General features: G+C 44.5%; 1 protein-coding gene across 1 annotated transcript in view; it reads left to right on the forward strand.

Moving 5' to 3' along the window:
* The first annotated feature begins 4,221 nt into the window (after window positions 1-4,221).
* The window catches only part of SERGEF (secretion regulating guanine nucleotide exchange factor), a 234,590-nt gene continuing 226,168 nt past the window's right edge, over window positions 4,222-12,643 (forward strand). The window contains 4 exon segments of the mRNA XM_060606158.3: window positions 4,222-4,331; window positions 7,815-7,950; window positions 9,135-9,290; window positions 10,994-11,088. Coding sequence (XP_060462141.3) covers window positions 4,287-4,331; window positions 7,815-7,950; window positions 9,135-9,290; window positions 10,994-11,088 — 432 coding nt within the window. The 5' untranslated portion in view covers window positions 4,222-4,286.

Genomic DNA, 12,643 nt, shown 5'->3' on the forward strand with positions numbered 1-12,643 from the left:
GAACTTAGTAACTACTTTTGGAATTTTTGATAAAGTCTCAATCTCATGTTCCTCATCTGTATCATTAGCTAAATCTACTTCATTGAGTTATTGGAGGAATTATGTTGTAAAAGGACATTGTAAAAAGAAACTTGTTATCCAGATGTAAAGAATCATTAATACACTCACTGTCCTGATCCAGGATCTCCCATAGCTTCTGGATGACTTTATCTTCTTCCAGAAGGAATTCTTTTGCTTCTAACAGGCAGTATATAATGGCATGCAAGATCTTCTTAGTCCAATTAGGGATTAAGCTAATTTTTTTTTTTTATATATTTTTTTTTTTCCAACCTTTTTTATTTATTTTTGGGACAGAGAGAGACAGAGCATGAACGGGGGAGGGGCAGAGAGAGAGGGAGACACAGAATCGGAAACAGGCTCCGAGCCATCAGCCCAGAGCCTGACGCGGGGCTCGAACTCACGGACCGCGAGATCGTGACCTGGCTGAAGTCGGACGCTTAACCGACGGCGCCACCCAGGCGCCCCAGGGATTAAGCTAATTTGAAGCTGAACTTCAGTCTTTGTGAGGGCTGGTCTATTTCCGGTTCACTCTTCTCTCAGGGTGCAGTGCTTTAGGGATCCCAAAGGAAAGCTATGGGTGTGTATGAGGGCTTCTCTTTGAGGACCCTGGATGCCTACTTTTGTCCCCTCCTCCTGTCATTCTCCTCACCCCTATAAGATTGCTGAAAGTACTGTTCAGCTTCTCAGCTTCTCAGCTGCAGCTTTCAGCCCAGTTTCTTAGCCTCCAAGTCACTACTTGCTAATTAGCAAACACTTCAAGTGGAAAAGCAGTGCCAAATATAAACTCTCAGCTTCCAGATCTTGGCCCTTCAAGTTGTGGCTGCTTTGATAATTTTCCAATGACTTAAAATAGATTTTTAAAATACTATCCCCCAGCTTTTCTAGTTGTTCTTGCGAGAGGCTTGATCTGCAGCTAACTAATTCGCCTGTATCAAAAATGGAAATCTGGGGTGCCTGGGTGGCTCAGTCGGTCCGACTTCGGCTCAGGTCATGATCTCACTCTTCGTGAGTTCGAGCCCCGCATTGGACTCTGTGCTGACAGCTCAGATCCTGCAGCTTGCTATGGATTCTGTGTCTCCCTCCCTCTCTGCACCTCCCCTGGTTGCACTCTGTCTCTCTCTCTCTCTCTCCCTCTCTCAAAATTAAACGTTAAAAAAAATATGGAAATCTAACCTGGGAGTAAATTATCTAACTTCTTTGAGCCTCAGTTTTTCTCATCTATAAAAGAAGATAATCTAAAGGAAAACATTTCTTAATTTGCATGGTACATAGATATAGTCTAGGTGGTCCCAAAGTACTTTATACTTTCCTCTTAAGGGGAAAAAAGGCATTTGAAATTGATATCATCAAATAGTTTGGCCCCATTCAGGAACTGCAACTCAACCAGGCTGCTAGTGGGAAGAGATACTCAGTGACATGTATGTAGTTGAAATAGTGACAACATCTCAACACTTCCAAGAAATTGTATTAAAAGATATAATAATATAACTGTAAGGTAACTGAAATATAGATGCATGTACATTCAAGGGGTGAAATTGTATCCTTCCAGATCCTCTCTCTATCAAAACTGACTCTGTGGATAGCTCTACTTGCCCCTTCAGCTGAAATCTCAGGTCCTGGCCTCGAATTTTCTTATCATTTTCAGTCCTTGGCTTCTAATTTCTCTCTTTCTTGTTCCTCTGTGCCCACTCACTAGGATGCCTCTGGCTCCTCCAGGGTTTGGGAATGGTGGTGGGGAGGAGAGGCAATGAATAGAAAGTTCTGTTTGGTTTGATACTGTCGTGAGTTGGCATCAGTGCTTTCTGTACTTGGTAAGTATTTAATGCTGACTCATTCTCTGTGGGTGTTTTGGAAGACCTTCCCACCTTCTTATTTCTTAGGAATCTCTGGATGTGGGTCAATCTACCTCTCTGACTGGGCTGTTGTATTCATCTCCCTCACTCTCTAGGAATCTAGTGGTTAACTCTATTGGGGTGTCCCTTCACCCTTCCAGAAATTCCTCTGGACAGGGTCTAAAACCACCCCCTGGCCAAACTGCTCCAGAGTGGGAAATACTTGCTTGGGAGATACTCTGGGTATGAAAGACCTGTCCGAAGTATCAATCTCTCTTCGCTCAACTATCAGAGTAGTTATCTGGCCACAAGCCACCGGATTTCTCAGCACAAATCTACAGACTGCCCAGGCTTCAGACTGGAGGGATACATACCAAGCTCTCTAAGTGGTTCTGCGGAAGCACCCTTTCCTGAGACATGAGATGGGTGGAGCTCAAAGCACATTGACAACAGTCCCCCTATATCCTATCAGAATTCTCTCTGCCTCTCCAACCTCTTTATAGATTGGAAGTCATATGCTGGTTTCTAGACATCTCTCTCACAAATTTGTATTTTTCTCAGCATGGTCATGGATGTTCTCAAGATGCCTCAGTCTGGGAGAGGAAAAAGTGAGGTGCTGCCCTCAAGTGGACTTACAGGCAGAAATGCTAAGGAGTGGTTGGTGTGAAAGAACAAGAAAGGTGTGTTCAGAGCTCCCTGGAGATACATACATTCCAGGGCTCCCAGGCATAAAGGGTGGTGAGAACTGGAGGCTTATGTCAGCAGAGGAGGTCAAGAACTAGTGAATATGGATTATCATCTTTAAAATTTTTTTTAATGTTTATTTTTGAGAGAGAGACAGAGACAGAGACAGAGACAGGGAGCAAGCAGGGGAGGGGTAGAGAGAGGGAGACACAGGATCTGAAGCAGGCTCCAGGCTCTGAGCTGTTAGCACAGAGCCAGACATAGGGATTGAACCCACCAACTGTGAGATCATGACCTGAACTGAAGTTGGAGGCTTAACCGACTGAGCCACCCAGGTGCCCCGAATTATCTTTAATGTGACCCCATTTGTACCCACAAGATTATGTATGTCTTGGAAAATGCAGGTTATGTACAAAAAAAGTACAGAAAAGAAAATAAAATTCAGCTGTAATCCACTACCCTGAGTCTATGTGTTTGTGTGTGTGTAGAATTGTTATAGTATATTGCTATAATACTTTTATGACATATCATGAACGCTTCCCTTATTTAATATTTTCCAAAACATATTTTTTTAAATGGCAACCTAGTATTCCACTCACTGTATGGCTACGCCATAATTTAAACAATTTAATTTTGGACTTTCAGGTAATAAGTTCTTTCCTATTATGTACAACTCCCTAACAAATAACTTGCATTCTAAGACTTAGTGCAAGGCTCTGATTATTTTCTTGTGATAAATTAACAGATGTGGAATTTACTGGGTAGTTTACATTCATATTCCTAATATGCATTACCCCATTTTCCTTCGGAAAAATTGTACTTGTTTAGCTCCCACTAGTAGTGTAGAAGGGTATCTGATAAAAGCCATTTTATATGAAAACCTTTGTTGGGTGAATATTATCCAGTATTGATGATCGGAATCAGGGCAGGACCGTGCTCTGCGCGCTGAGGGTTAGAAGGCTGCCCTGGCAGGAATCCATGAGAACCAGCCTCCTCAGTTCAGTGTCCCGAGGTCTAAGTTCCTACACACTCGTTTATCAAAGAGCTTTCTCAGATTTTGCAAACACACACCAAAGCAGATCCAAAGGCAGCTCCGCTAAGACACTGGAGGGGACCCTTTCCACCCCTCCCAGGCTCAATTTCTTCCCGGTCAAAAGGTGATACAATCCCTGCCCTGTCTGTCCTTCCAGGCTATCTTGGGACTCCAAAGAAATAAAAACGTGAAGGAGCGTAGTGCACTCGTATATTACTAAAAATAGAGTGCAAGGGAAGGGAGAGAGAAGTAGAGAGGCACTGCAAGGCTGGAGGCGGGAGGCTGACTCACTCAGAGCGCGCCCGGGCGGAGCGACTGGGAGGCGACTCCAGAGCAATTAAGGGGCTCCCGCGGGCCCTTCTCCGCTCCGGCCCCGCCCCCACAACAGACCACGCCCCAGCGACGGCCCCACCCCCGCGCCTGTCCCTCTCCCTCTGCAGACCCTTCCCCAGCGCCGGCCCCGCGCCCACTATAGACCCCCTCCCTCGGGCCAGCCCCGCCCCCACCTCATTCCTCTTCCCAGCTATGGCCCCGCCTTCGCCTCAGACTCCGCCCCCTCATCGGCTCCTCCCAACCACAGACCCCTCCCCCGTCAACCCCACACCCCAGTTACTAATCCCTCCCCTGGCGGGCTCCACCTCCGACCCCTCCCGGAAGCGCCGGCATAGCGTCCCCACATGGAGCGCGAGCCAAGAGCCTCCGCGGCTGTGCTCTTCGCCTGGGTACGTGACTCCGCCCCCGGGCCGGGGCCGCTGGGACTGAGGGGCGCTGAAGGGATGGGAGCTGGAGGCCTCCGTGTGGGCTGTCGTGGGCTTGGTGGCTGAGGTCCCGGCCGGGCTCTGGGCTGGAGGACCCTGGGCTGGGGCCTGAGGAGGAGAGGGTCGGGAGGCAGGGGTCCTCACGGGTGACTTAGGGGCCTGCTGGCTGGTGGGGTCCGAACCCGAGGGGCTGCGGCGCCGGGGGAAGCATCTGCCTCCTGGGCAGAGCGTGTGGTTCCGCCAGCGCCCTCAGGCCGGGCTAGCGCCGGGAGAGACCGCGTGGAGGTATCGCCCCGTCCCGGAGCCATTGTAAGGCCACCTGTGCTCCTCACCCTCTCGTTGCCCGGAGGATGCCGGCCCCTTCCCAGCCCCGCCCCAGCCTGGCGAGAGCACCGTTTGCTGCGAGGCCTGCAGTATTTGGCCGTGCACATTTGCTGATATTCGTCTGTGACCGGATCTTGCCTGTGTTGGGGGCGTGGGTGTCTGCTTAATGTCAGTCTCTTTCGCTAGAAGCGTCACGAGGGGGATGTATTGTGCCTGTCTTGTTCACGGTGCCTAGCAGATATTTGGACGGATGAATGAATGAGACCCTTTTGTATGCCTATGTGCTGGTCTTTGGGGGAAAAACACAAAACTGAAAGACCCAGCTCTGGCGTTGAGGGAGCGGGATAACACCTAGATTACTGTTAAAACTACCATGTATTTGACTAGTCAAAAAAAGGTAATGATCAGCACCAGGCAGCACTTGTTGAGTGTAAGCCTGCATATACCGGCAGAAGGGAGATCGTGGGGCCTGAGGTTGGCTGGCTGGCTGAGTACTGTCTTTGGGGTGGCACTTGAGCCGGGGGTGGAGTTGGGGTTGAATGTGTGCCTGCGGTGGGTGCTGGTGCTGGCTTTTCCCAGGCGGGAGACTGGGGTCTGGGTGTCAGATAGGGCCTTGTCTACTGCTTGGAGGCCTGATGGCCTTCCCGCTGCATTATATGTGTGGAGGGGTGTGTTAGTTTGCTAGGGCTGTCATAGAAAAATACCAGAGACTGAGACGTCTTAAAAAATAGATTTTATTTTCTTGTAGTTCTGGAGGCCAGAAGTCCAAGAGCAAGGTGTCTGGCAAGTTTACTTTCTTCTGAGGCCTCCTTCTTTGGCTTGCAGATGGCCGCCTTCTTGCTGTGTCCTCATGTGGCTTTTTCTGTGTTTGAGAGCATCCCTGTGTCTCCTTCCTATATTGGATTAGAGCCATACCTTTATGACCTCGTTTAACCTTAATTATCTTTTAAAAGGCCCTATCCCCAGATACAGTCACCTTCTGAGGTACTGGAGTCTAGGGCTTCAACAAATTAATTTTAGGGGAACACAATTCCCCTAACAAGGGGAAATTTACCTCCTTGGGGTTTGTGTGTGTGTGTGTGTGTGTGTGTGTGTGTGTTGTGTGTGTGTGTAGTATGTCTGGAGTGTTTGTAAGGAAGGGAAGCAAGTACGGCTAACATGTTGTATTGAATTTTTCTTTGTTTTGCTTTATCCTGGATTTTGGGCCTCTTGCTGTGTTTCAGAAATTGAGTGCCATAATTTGAGCCCCAAGTGCATGTGTCTCTCTCACTTTCTGTTCAACAGCTTGTAGTCCTGGTAATGGGGCAGCCACAGAGATCTCCGGGCTGATGGAGACATCCTGTGCATATATACTCCACAGCATGCACATCTTTCATTTGATCTTTCCTAGGTAGGGCCTCATCAGATCATATATTCATTCACTATATTCATTCTAAAATATATATACACTTTCTCTGGGGCAGCATAGTTTCAGATGCATTTTCAGGGAAAATGGCAGTGAACAAAACAAAGTTCTTGCCCTCATTGAGTTTACTTTGCAGTAGGGGAGGTAGATAGTAAACAACTAAGCAAATGTAATGTCAGGGAGTTCTATGAAGAAAAAGCATAAAAAGGGAATAAAGTGATGGGGTGCTATTGTAGATACAGTCATACAGTTAGTGTCTTGCCAGGTAAGCTCTGGGCTGAATTTCACCAAAAATCCTTAGGGACGTGGTATAGCTTAGTGAAAGGAGGAGGGCATATCTGACTTCTTGCCTTCCCAGCTATGCAACTATGCAACTTAACCTCTCTTGAGACTTAGTTTCTTCATCTGTAAAATGAGAGCCATAAATGTCTGTCTCCTCTGTTATTGTGAGAATTAAGGGTGAATACTAAGTATTGAGGAAGCAGTCAGTAATTGGCAGCTAATACTGCCCCTGAGGGCCTCTTGGACCTGTGCCCTTCCATAGCTTGCTTTTTCAGCTTGGAGTCCTTGCAGGCCAGGATGGCTATGAAATAGACCATGAGGGGCAGGAGTTTGTATGTATGTATGTATTTTGGGTAGTTATTTTAAATTATTTTTCCTCATTAAAATATCTTAGAAAACAAATACATTTGGAAGGTTTTACTACTTATCTCTAGGAAGAACCAGCCAGGAGTAATTATAAGGAATTATGAGGACTTCTGAAATCTAAAGATTTTTCTGCAGGTCTATAATTCTTTATCTTCAAGTTTGAATACAAAAAACAAAACAAAACAAAACAAAAACCTCCAAAACTCAAACTGACCTGACATAATGCTATTTATAGTCTATGCACAGTTAATGTATTTGTACCTTTTACTGCAGAAATAATACTATTTTGCTTATGGGGTGCTGCTCCTGGACCTTGCAGCAGTATATATGATTTGTATACAGTATTATTTTTTTTAAGTCTATAAAATCCTGAATCTGAAATACATCTGGCAGCAAGAGTTTTGGATTAGGGGTTCTGGACTGTTTTTTCATAATAACAAAGATAGACATATTGCCCACCAAGGGGAAATCTGTTCCCTTACAGGAATCTCACCATGTGAATCTTAGAGTCTCAAAATATCGTACTTGGAAAGGCCCTTAGAGATCATTGCCAACCTCTTTCACTGTACAATGAAATAACAGTGAGGTGACCTGCTTGAGGGCACAAAGCCCTCAGCTAACTTTGATTAAAGAAGTCCTTGCCAGTTTTCTCAGCGAGGGCATGAGAAGGGACAAGTCCAGTGCATTTCCCACCCACTTGGCTGCTATTTCCTTTCCTTATTTCTTTTCTTAGCCTCCCTAGAGAATTGGCTTTTATCACAAGGAACTCCCATGCTGTCTCCCAGAGGCAACACATGTGGGCTGGGGCATTAGAAGGAGAAGGCGAGGAATATCTTTGGATAAATAGTGGATGCTAAGAGCTCCTCTCATGTGGAAATCGTCGTGTTCTGGGTATGGGGCCACTGTCTAAGTATGGGTTGCATATAGCAACCTCTTAAGAATGAGCTTATGAAATCTCATGTGTTAGAGGCTCTGGGAGGTATGTCAGGATGAGAAAGATAGGGACAGGTAAATGCACATTGACAGTTGTGTTTCCTATACTCTTTCATCCTTGCCTTATTTATCCCTAGGGTGCAAATAGCTACGGGCAACTTGGCCTTGGCCACAAGGAAGATGTGCTTTTGCCCCAGCAACTGAATGACTTCTGTAAACCTGAATGTGTCAGGAGGATCACAGGAGGAGGGGGCCACTCTGCTATTGTCACAGGTAACATCCTTCTGGAGTAGATATTTCTTATTTAGACATTTCTCCCTAGCGTATTGTATTGCCATCTTTCATCCTTTTGTATTTTGCAGAGGAAAACATTTTTGTGAAAAAGCCAAGTTACCGGTAGAGAATTCTAGATTGTCAGAGCTGAAAGCCCTTCAGAGATCTAGGCTCTCCACCCCCATTTATACAAATGAGGCTTGGAGAGGAAAACCAGTTGCTTAAGGTTACAAGACAAATTAATGGCGGAGTTGCAACATATACCACATTTCATACAATATATTGCCATTTAACTTTCACATGTTAGAGTTAGAAGTCTTTGCAGTTAGAGTGAATATTCCTTGAGAGCAAGAACTTTGTATTTTCTTTAATTTCCTTCATAGTACCTATGATAGTACTTAACGAGTACTCCAGGTGCCATGATATTGGAAAGGATGCTGTATTGAATCCTGATTAAGAACATGAGTTCTGGAATCAACTGCCTGGGTTCAAATCCTGGTTCTGTTATTAGCTGTGTGGCCTTGGGCAAATTAATTTCTCTGTGCCACTTTCCCCTCTGTTACATGGGGATAATAATGATGAATGAAGCGAATCAGTGAACTACAGGGCTGCATTATGACTTTCATGGGTCCTTGGCACTCTTGCCTTTGTGGACCCCTTCTTCCATAAAGAAATATTAAGAACTATATTTTACGACAGCTTTGATATAAAGATTAGTATAATCCAGGCTAGATTTAGCATTGTATATTCATTATTATTGCATTTATTTATTTTTTATTTTAGAAGAATATAAGATTAAAACATTTTTGTGGGCCTCTGAAAGTATCGTGGGCCCTAGGCATTTTGCCTAAAGGATAAATGGGCCCCACAGATAAAGCTCTTACAAGAATACCTGGCATATTATAAGTTCTAAATAAATGTTGGCTTTTCTTATTATAGTAGATGCTCTATTTGGTGATTGGCCACTGCTCTAGGACTTGGAGTTTTCATATAGATGCTAGACTTGAGCCCCTTCACCCTATGCCATTTAGGCCAGTGCACATTAACGTACATGGCTTATTAACGCGGGTGGGAAAAAATTTATTGGGTTTGTGACTGCAGCTAATTAGTAAAATCCTTTTACTCACTTTGACAGTTGTAATTTCCCCCGTGCACACCATCACCAAAGCTTTTGCTTTCTGCAGATGAAGGAGGCCTTTTTGTTTGTGGCCTGAACAAAGATGGGCAATTGGGGCTTGGTCACACAGAAGATGTTCTGTATTTTACCACCTGCAGATCCCTCCTTGGCTGTCCTGTCCAACAGGTGGCCTGCGGCTGGGATTTTACCATTATTCTCACAGGTGAGTTCACTCATGGGTAAATCTTTATCACCACAAAGGCATTGGGTGAGAAGAACTCGATGGTGGTGATACTGATTAAGTGAAAGTCTCTTTATGTGTAAACACACATACAAATTTCTCTTTGGTTGTTGAGGAAAGTTGTGGGTGCCTTTGGCAAGGAGACTTTGAACAGCAAAATTTTGGGCTGGAAAACTTTTACTAGAGACTAGGGAAGAGACTAGATCACCTTTGGTGGCTACTTCCTGTCCCAGAAATTCATGATAGCTGTGTGCCTGGGCTAGCTGGCCATTAGTACCAGTGAAGGGTTACTCATGGGGAAATGTGGTGGGGAAGCAGGAGGAAATCAGCGGTCACACAACAGTGATGGCAGCTTTTCCCCACTGAAGGATTTAAAAAAAAAAAAAAAAAAAAAATGGTTGGGCACAACTCTTTGCTCTCTGCAAAGCCGGATAGCAGAATAGGGTGTAGAGGGATATGGCCAAAGGGTAATAGGATAATGCTCTTGGGAGCAGCTAGCAATAGTTACTTTTTGTCAGCTGACTTCTCCCTGGAAGTAGTTTTGCCCTGTCTAGCTTGCCATTCTGGATGGAGAAGACCATGTATAGTTTCTGACTAGACTCCCTCTTTGACACAGTCATCTGGCAAGGGCATTTTCTGACCAAATCCTCCCCACCCCACCCTTGTGGATTCTTATGTGCACAGCTCAGATCCCAAACTTCCACACATAGCTTCAATTACTGTTCCCTACCTATCCCTGTTGTTGCCTTGTCTTTTATTCTCCACATTCTCCATACTTTTCTTTCTAGAAATACCAAGCAGAATGTTGTTCTCTCTCTGGAACAGTCCCTTTTTCTGATGACTCATATCCTTTCTTCAAAACCCTGCTCAGGCATCAGCATCTCTCTTTTGCAGAGGGATTCTGTAATAGGTGCTGAATTTGGTACTAATAACCCTGAATAGTAGCCATCATTTCTGAAGTGCTTTTTGTGGACCATGTTGGGGTTGTAGGGAGTCTGTGAATAACACTCTATTTCCTGCTCACTTTTGGAACCAATTGTGAGAAAGGTGGAGAGCAGTCAGATAGCTGGAGATCACACTGTTGGCTTTTCACTGACAAAGGCTATGTTGGAGAACAGGGTTAATGGTCAGGCCAAGTGCTTCTGCTAATGCTCCTCTGATCCAGAGTTATTCTGCAAACAGTAGGTTATCTCTGTAGGGGAAACACTTACTGTGCATCACTCTAGAGTACCTGAGAGGAAGGTGCCAAGCCACACATGCTGTTCCTTCTCCCAAACTTATCAGTTGGTTAAGTTACCCCTTTTCTCCTGGAAAGCAGGGAGCATACGAAGGGGCAGGGAGAGAGGCCTGGAGTGTTAAAATAATGAAAATTATGTCACATGGAAACATGAAAAGTGGGGCGTGGGGCATCAGTATCCCATCCCAGCCCCAGGCTAATGTTCTATAACAGATAAGCTGCCATTAATTAGGTAGTGTGATAGAGAATCTGTAAAATGCTTAGCCCAGTGCCTAGTGTTTTTATTCCTAGAGGAACAATAAAAGCAGGGACTGTGGTTTGAATGTGCTAAAGTGTAAGCCCCTCTTCCTCCTCTCATTCCCTTTGCTCCTCCCATCCTTCAACATTTACTCACTGGTCAAAGATACCTTACTTCTGAGGTTATGATTTAAATATTTGAATTTTGCAGAAAATGGTCAAGTTCTGTCATGTGGATCCAACTCCTTCGGCCAGTTAGGAGTTCCTCATGGCCCTCGAAGATGTGTGGTTCCCCAGGCCATTGAGGTAAGGATGGCACCTCATATATAGCTGACCCACGTACTGTTGAAGCGTGTCCCTCCCCAGACTAAGAGACTGGCTGGATCCCTGAAAAGCCATGGGCCACTTAGAATTTAAGTTGAAAAACTTAGGTTCTTCTGGGAAGGATTAGGTTGGGGGGATGGAAGCTGTTAGTGAAAAACCTCTGTTAGTCCTCATACACATTATGAATGTTTGTGAAATAAAACAATGAAGGTAATATATGTCATAAAGGCATATTAATGACATTTCACAATACTAAAACTAGTAATAATGGGAACTATGTTAGAAACAGGTCCTGATAGAAGCGACTTACCTAAAGACCCTAAGCTTGGCAAATAGTATATAGGCCAGTAGCGCCCAGTAAAAATATGGTGTGAGTCACATACGTAACTTAAAATTTTTAGTAGCACTATTCAAAGAGTAAAGAGAAACAAATGGAATTAATTTTTTAAAATAACAGCTTTATTGAGATGTAATTTACATGCCATAGAATTTACCCTTTAAAAATGTATAATTCAGTGGTTTTTAGTAGATTCACAGAGATGTGCAGCCATCAGCATTATCTAATTTTAGAACATTTTCATCACCAAGAAAGAAACTGTGTACCCAATGGCAATTACTTCCCATTCTGCCCTCCCCCAGCCCCTGGCAACCACTGATCTGTCTCTGTGGATTTGCTATTCTGGGCATTTCATATAAATGGAATCATACAATATGTGGCTTTTTGTATCTGGCTTCTCTCATTTCATATGATGTTTCAAGTTTCATTCATATTGTGGCATGTAGGTGAAATTAATTTTAATAAATCCAGTGTATTCAATGGATTATTTCATTTTATATGTCACTAATGTAAAAATTTCCTAATGAGATACTTTATGTTCTCCATTTTTTTTAAGATTATTTATTTTGAGAGAGAGAGTGTGTATGTGTACATGCTAGTGGGAGAGCGGCAGAAAGAGAGGGAGAATCTTAAGCATGCTCTGTCCTATCCGCATGGAACCTGATGCAGGCTTGATTCCATGAACTGTGAGAACATGATCGGAGCTGAGATCAAGAGTTGGACGCTCAACCAACTGAGCCACCCAGACGCCCCTATATTCTCTACTTTATACTAAGTTGAACTCTGGTGTGCATGTTGTACTGTGAGTGATCTCAGTTCATACCTACTCACATTTCGGCTCTTTAGTACCTGCATGTAGCTAGTGGCTTCATAGTGGACAGCACAGGACTAGACAGGACTCCTGGCCCTAGTTCAGAGCCCTTTCCTCTGCATCATATTTAAAATGTACACATTTTTGTGACATTTGTATGATAAGTAGTCACAAGAGGGCTATGGAATTTTGAAAGAAATATGCTGGGATCTAAAATGAGTTCACCACCTAAGCTGCTCACGTCTAGCTAATTTTCTTGAACTCTGACTCAGAGTGGGAGATCTGTTTTCACTGGAGAGAGCTTGGTCAGCTCCTGTCATGTTGCTGAATTACAATTGCTGGTCTGTGGGATAGTATTTGAGGTCATGATCTCCACCGTGTTGTAGTGT

The sequence above is a fragment of the Panthera onca genome, chromosome D1 (assembly GCF_046562875.1).
Source record: "Panthera onca isolate mPanOnc1 chromosome D1, mPanOnc1 haplotype 2, whole genome shotgun sequence".
Lineage (NCBI taxonomy): Eukaryota > Metazoa > Chordata > Mammalia > Carnivora > Felidae > Panthera > Panthera onca.